This window comes from Diadema antillarum, unplaced genomic scaffold (assembly GCF_040938485.1).
Source record: "Diadema antillarum isolate AM-2024a unplaced genomic scaffold, OU_Dant_1.0 seq00001606_RagTag, whole genome shotgun sequence".
NCBI classification, from domain to species: Eukaryota; Metazoa; Echinodermata; class Echinoidea; order Diadematoida; family Diadematidae; genus Diadema; species Diadema antillarum.
The window spans coordinates 27,564-34,614 of NW_027272319.1; the positions used below are offsets into that span (position 1 = coordinate 27,564).

The 7,051-nt window shown below is 44.1% G+C and overlaps 1 protein-coding gene across 1 annotated transcript; it reads left to right on the forward strand.

Moving 5' to 3' along the window:
• The first annotated feature begins 566 nt into the window (after positions 1-566).
• On the forward strand, positions 567-5,130 carry LOC139711056 (uncharacterized). Its single transcript, XM_071622977.1, has one exon. The coding sequence runs from the start codon at positions 601-603 to the stop codon at positions 5,128-5,130; it is 4,530 nt and encodes a 1,509-aa protein (XP_071479078.1). The 5' UTR covers positions 567-600.
• Positions 5,131-7,051: the final 1,921 nt, after the last annotated feature.

Sequence of the window (7,051 nt, forward strand, 5' to 3'; positions counted from 1 at the left end):
GGTTACGCCCTTGGTGTTGCATGTTATATGCATGTTTGATTGATTCGGGTTTGTGTGCATGAGTCTATGTGGAGTGTTACTCCTTTTTCAAGGTTACGCCCTTGGTATTGCCGGTTAGAGGCAGTGTGATAGATTCGGGGTTTGCATGCATGAGTGAATCTACGCGGAGTGTCATTTTATTGCAAGGTTGCGCCCTTGCTTTGGTGTTGCCTGTAAAAGGCATGTTTGGTAGATTGTATTGGGTTTGTACAGTCCCAAATCAATTGTATGCTCATTGGGAGATACAGCTCTAGTATGCTTTTTGACAAGGCATGCTTGGTATGTGGAATGTTTGTTAAGTGAACTCGTGTCATTTCACATTGCCTGCATTCCAGTACGCTTTTGACAAGGTACTAGCGGTTTGGTATGTGGAATACTTGTTGAGTGAATTTCAGCTGTTTGTTATTTGCAATTGTATGCTCGCTCGGAGATACGAATTGCTGTTAAGTACGCGCCGGCTACAAGGTAGTACTTTTGTTGGACTTTGATAGCTAGGGGCTATAGTCAGCTGTTGTTTTGTGCGACTACACGTTTGCTTAGTCTGGAAGTTACATAGTCAGTATGGCTAGTGTTGAGCAAATCAGAGAGTTCTCTTCATTAGGCAGAGAAATGGGCCTTAGTGGTGGTGAATTGAGTAGCTTTGTTTCAGAGCGATGCCAGGCAATTGAAGCAGAGCTTAAAGCTGCCCGTGAAGCTGATCATGAAGCACGCAAAGCTGATCGTGAACGCGAAGCTCTAGAAAAGGCGCGCGAACATGAAATAAGATTAGCACAGTTGCGTATAGAGGAAGGAACAGCGAATGTTGGTAGGCCCCAGTTAGCTGGCTTAAAGCTGAAAGTAGGTCGATTTGATGACGCACACGATAAGTTTGATGCTTATGTCACAAAGTTCGAAATGTTGATGAAAAGTCAGAATATCCCGGTAGACATGTGGGTGTTGTATTTGATTTCCAATCTAACAGGCAAAGCGTTAGATGTTGTGAATCGGATGAGTGCTGATGATCGCCAGAGTTATGCTACAGTGAAGCATGAGTTGATGTCATATTATCATCTCACTGAAGAGGGGTATAGGCGGAGTTTTAGATCAGCAAAGCCAATGAAGTTTGAGCGCCCAAAACAGTTTGCTACTCGAATGAAGGGGTATTTTGATCATTGGGTGGAAGAGGCTGAGATTGGGGATACTAGGAAGGATCTAGAAGATTTGATTTTGCAAGAGCAATTTCTGATAGATTGTCCCAGAGAAGTAGTTAGGTTTGTCAAGGAACGAAAATGTAAAGATTTCAACGAGGTAGTTGATTGTGCAGAAATCTATGTAGAAGCTCACGGTCCTCATGCATTTTCGGGTGTACAGAAATCGGAAAGAAACCGATCAGATTCAAAGCCGGAAAGCAAACCGCCCCAACAAAATCAGGTCAAAAGGACTAGTACGTATCAGAAACCGGCTGATGCTCAGTCAAAGGCGGGAAAGACTATGGGAAATAGGACTTTTCAGGGCAGAGGTTGCTATATGTGTGGAAACCCAAATCACATGAGAAGAGATTGTCCCATGTTGTCTAGGCCTGCATCAGCTCAAGGTTTGATGGGTGCTGGGGAAGGTACGGCCCCAAAAGTAGACATGAATAACGAGGTGTCTCGGGGTGATTCTGTGCCGGGAGTTGTTGGTTCGACGGCAGGTTGTTTCCCCATTGAGAGAGTGGCCGATGACTTTGAGGATGTGAAAATGAAAGTGGTTGACAGAGTTGGAATGGCATACAATGATGTCGCCGCGATGGTGAATCGTATGCCGGTTGTGTCTGGAAGACTGATGCCAGATAATACACCCGTGTCTGTTTTGCGTGATACAGGTTGTAGTACGTGCGTGGTGAAAGAGAAATTGGTTAGAAATGACCAATTAACAGGTCAACATCAGGCAGTGAGGTTAATTGACGGTACGGTTAGGCGTTTTCCCGTGGCTAAGGTAGCTGTTGACTCGCCATATTTTGAAGGGGAAGTTGAAGCCGTGTGCATGCCTGATTGTTTGAGTGAGGTAGTTATCGGGAATGTACAAGGGGCTCGTGAACCGAGTGACCCCAATCTACATTGGGTCCCAAAGAGTGTTGTGTCTGACCCGGATGTAGAGGTCATAACCCCGGATGTGGGTCTAGAAAGTTCAAATGATGGTGTAGAACAGGACGTCGAGGTCGCATTCCCGGGTGAACTGGATGATACTGGGATGGCTGTTCAAACTCGTGCACAAAAGGTGAAGGATTCGAGGCCTAGTAAAGGTTTGACTGTCGCAGATCCTGTTGATAATGTGCGGTCGAGTGAATTTCTAAGGGAACAGAAAGATGATGAGTTATTGCGCCCTCTATGGCAGAAAATAGGACAGGTTGATAATTCCAAGTACAAGTTTGTGTGTGAACAGGGGTTTCTACTTAGGCAGAAAAAGGATGAAAGTAATCAGGGCATAGGTCCTAAATTGCTCGTAGTGCCTAAGCCTCGTAGGAACGAGATAATGCGAGTCGCACATGACTCACTCTTAGGTGGACACTTGGGTATCAACAATACTTTGTCTAAGATTCAGACTCAGTTCTGTTGGCCTGGGATGTCGGAAGACGTGGCTAATTTCTGTAGGTCATGTGACGTATGCCAAAGGACTATTGACAAAGGTAGGGTGCCCAAGACTACCCTTGGTAGGGTCCCCCTCATTGGTGTCCCGTTTCAACGCATTGCAATAGATCTTCTTGGTCCATTCATGCCGTCTGCTCGCAAACACACTCATATCCTGACCATTGTAGATTATGCGACTAGGTATGTGGAGGCGATACCGTTGAAATCGATATCAACTGTTGACGTAGCTGAGGCGTTAGTTTCGGTATACAGCCGGGTTGGGATTCCGACTGAAGTGATGTCGGATCTAGGGACACAGTTTGTGTCTGATTTGATGCGTGAGGTGTGTAGGTTGCTGTCGATAGGACAGTTAACAAGTTCTCGCTACCATCCTATGTGCAACGGCCTCGTAGAACGATACAACGCTGTGGTGAAATCAGCTCTGAAGCGGTTGTGTTCCGAGGAGCCACGTCAGTGGGATAGGTATCTTCCAGCGTTGTTGTTTGCTTTGCGAGAAGCACCGAGTTCGAGCCTGGGGTTTTCTCCGTTCGAGTTGTTGTATGGGAGACATGTTCGGGGGCCTTTGGATGTGCTAAGAGAACTATGGACAGCGGAGAAACTAGATCCAGAGCTCAAGAGCGAGTACGAGTATGTGATAGAGTTGAGAGACCGGCTGGTCAAGTCATGGCAACTTGCACAAGATACACTGAAGTACTCTGCAAAAAGGTACAAAGGGTATTATGACAGAAAGGCTAGGCCTAGGAAGCTGAATGTAGGGGATGACGTGCTCATTCTGTTGCCAACCGAGCACAACAAGCTGCTGGTAAAGTGGCGAGGTCCTTACAAGGTAGCAGGGGTCAAGTTTGACTATGACTATGTGGTCGATGTTGATGGTGTTGCCAAAACATATCACATCAATTTGTTGAAGAGGTACTATAGTCGACGTGAAGAGGTACCAGTGGCCAGTTGCTTTGAGGTTGAGAGAGTCGAAGGCAATGAGGAAGTTGTTGAGGTCATGGCTGACGAGGAAGATGTGGCAGAGGCTAGCCCTGATTGGAATAGGGAGATGCCCAGTATGCCTAGCGTAGTACAGATGGAGTTCGTTGACATGGTAACAGTAGGTCCAGTCTTAAAGGATAGTGAGAGGACTCAGGTGCAAAAGATTCTCTGTGAATATCAGGATGTATTCACCGATATCCCGAAGAAGACAACCATATCTGAATGTGAAATCTCGTTGACGACTGATCAACCAGTGCGATCTCCGCCTCATAGGGTACCTCAGGCTATGGAAGAGGAGATTAGCAAGGAAGTTGATTCCATGTTGAAGTTAGGAGTAATCGAGCCTTCTAACTCTCCATACGGTCATCCCATTGTGATAGTCAAGAAGCCGGACGGCTCTAATCGGTTTTGTGTAGATTTCAGGCGATTGAATAAGGTCACAGTCTTTGATCCAGAGCCCATGCCCAATCCTCAGGAGCTATTTGCGTCGTTAGCCGACAGTAGGTACTTCACAAAACTAGACTTGACAAAAGGGTATTGGCAGATCCCAATGAGGAATGAAGATAAAGCAAAGACAGCTTTCATAACGCCTAAGGGACAATACCAATTCAAGTACATGCCGTTTGGGCTTGTGACAGCCAGTGCTCAATTCACTAGAATGATGAGGAAGGTACTAGATGGAATGTCGAATGTTGTGAATTACATCGATGATATTCTGATTCACACGGACACTTGGCAAGAGCATGTGGAGGTTCTAGATGAAGTCTTGCATAGACTGCGCGATGCCAATCTGGCAGCTAGGCCATCCAAATGCACCGTAGGTTCGAGTACCATAGAATTCCTAGGACACACATTAGGAGAAGGCGTGATTCACACTAGCGATAGGCTCACAGACAAAGTGCGCAAAGCTCCAAGGCCCAAGACGAAGAGGCAGGTTAGGTCTTTCCTAGGACTCTGTGGCTACTACAGAGACTACATACCCAATTATGCAGACATAGCCCTACCCCTTACTAACCTGACTCGCAAAGGTAGGCCTGGAGATGTTGTGTGGGGGCCTGAGGAGGAAAGTGCATTTGTCAAGCTGAAAGAGTGTCTTGCAAATCCTCCAGTGTTGCGGTTGCCCGATTTCGAGAAAACCTTTATGTTAAAGGTTGATGCTTCTGACAGTGGTCTGGGGGCGGTACTCATGCAGGAGCATGATGGGGATGAATTCCCGTTGGCCTATGCTAGCAAGAAACTCCTTCCTAGGGAGCAGAGATACTCCACGGTAGAAAAAGAATGTCTTGCTATTGTCTGGGCGGTCAGAAAGTTTGATTACTATCTGTTTGGGAGAGTGTTTGAGATCCACACTGACCACAAACCCCTCACGTACCTCCAAACAAAGAAGTCGACAAACAAGCGAATCATGAGGTGGAGTATGTGCCTACAGGAGTATAGGTTTCGCCTGGTGTCCATAAAGGGGTCTGAAAATAGGGCTGCTGACCTCATGAGTAGACTACTATAACTGTTTATATTGTTGTTGTTGGTAATGGTCCTTGCTTTTCCATTACATGTTGACGAGGTAAAGCTCAAAGAAAGAGAGGAACATAAATGATGAAACACATATTAATTTTGTTGAATTGTTATGAACAAAATAATGCTCATGTAAGTGCAAATGCTACAAAAGCCTTTCTCTCTCTCTCTTATTTCTCTTACAGGATCAGCGAATCGCGATTACAATATAGATGTAAAGGGATTAAGAGTAGGGAGTAATGCTTAAGGCTTGGTTAAATCTTACAGTGTACGTATTCAAGTATATATGAGGTATTAAAACACTAGGCGTACTAAGAGGTAGCAGGTGTTAACCAGGTAGCAAGATTACATTTTAGTAGATTTTCATCCAGATAAACATGTAAATAGCAACAATATTATTTTGTTGTAAGGTTTGTGCAACATGGAAGTATAGGGAAATGAAAGCCAAAGCACGCACAAACATATTAGGATATCTGAGCAAGAATGTGTGATAGTAGAGATATTATTGCTAAAAGGTATCATTATAGGCAATGAAGATTTTATGTATACATGTTCGATGGTTCTGCTTTAGTTATAGAAGACTTAAAGCTTATGCATTTGAAGATGATGTATTAAGTAAGCTATAAGGCCTTTATTAGGAATACCAACAAAGCAAAAGTTGGTTGTTAAAAGGCTTGGGAGATAATTATGAAGTTGTTTCTTTTCAGAACAAGGATGGCAGAAGAGAAAAGGATAGTGTAATGTATGATGTATATATGCTGTTGATATTGATGTCTATCAGTCTCTCTTTTGAACATATGCATATTGACATACACTGTGAATAGTATGTTGGTTGATTGAATAGCGTGTACCATAAATTTCTTGTAGGATATAATTTTGATATCCCAATTATATCTTAAGGTGGGGGATATTGTCAGGAGAGAAATTTATCTTTGATTTTGTCAGTGAAGTGAAATTGAACTTGTCCTAGAAAGCCACTAGGTCAAGCTACAAGAAAGTGACTGTCTGGAAATTCATATTAAATGAGACAAAGTAAAAGTAAAAGAATAAACTGGCATAGCAACAGCGTGTCTAGATCAGTTAAATTTAGACAAGGCAGTCACATGAAATGAGACAAAGCAAAAGTTAAAGAAATAGCATGGCAACAGCATCCCCGGTTTGCAATATTATGTATTAACTCAGACTATAGAAATTGAGTGAATAGAGGTGTTATGTAATAGCTCCCATCCAGGTGGTGGCTAGGAATGTTCTCTAGCTCAGTTGAGACTCGGCTATGTCAGTGTCACTAGGGTGGTGGTTGTAGTTTATTGTTCACAAGTTCATGAGTAAAGATGTTATGTAACAGCAGTCTAGACGATGGCTAGACATATTGTAGTTTATTGTTCACAAGTTCATGAGTAAAGATGTTATGTAACAGCAGTCTAGACGATGGCTAGACATATTGTGTAGAGTTTCAATAGGGCTATATTTAAGCGTGATGATTGGATGATCCTTTTTGTGTAGAAAAGGCATGAAAAAGCAAGTGTATGGGAGTGTAAGGGACTTTAGTGTTAATCTCTATGGTTAGGGAAGCTAATAAAAAGCTCAGTAATGTAGAGGATCGGAGAGACACTTTAATCAGACATCCAGCATAGATCTCCGCTTAGGCAACAGTCGTTCTTCTGGGGGTTTTCTACGTCGGTGAGATGCGAGCTCCAGCTGCCGATAAAACTGAACTCGGACAGTTATGATCCGAACTTTGGAACGGAGCTCAATCTCCATTTGCCTGCTCGCCGTCGTTTGAGCTCGGGCATCGCAGATCAAGGCATGAGTCTGCGTGGTAGCAGGGACTAGTGAAGGCCGAGGAGCTGAAAGGACCGCCAATAGGGTAGCGTCTAGCTGAGTGGCCAAGTCAAGGGGTGCTTCCAAGAGAC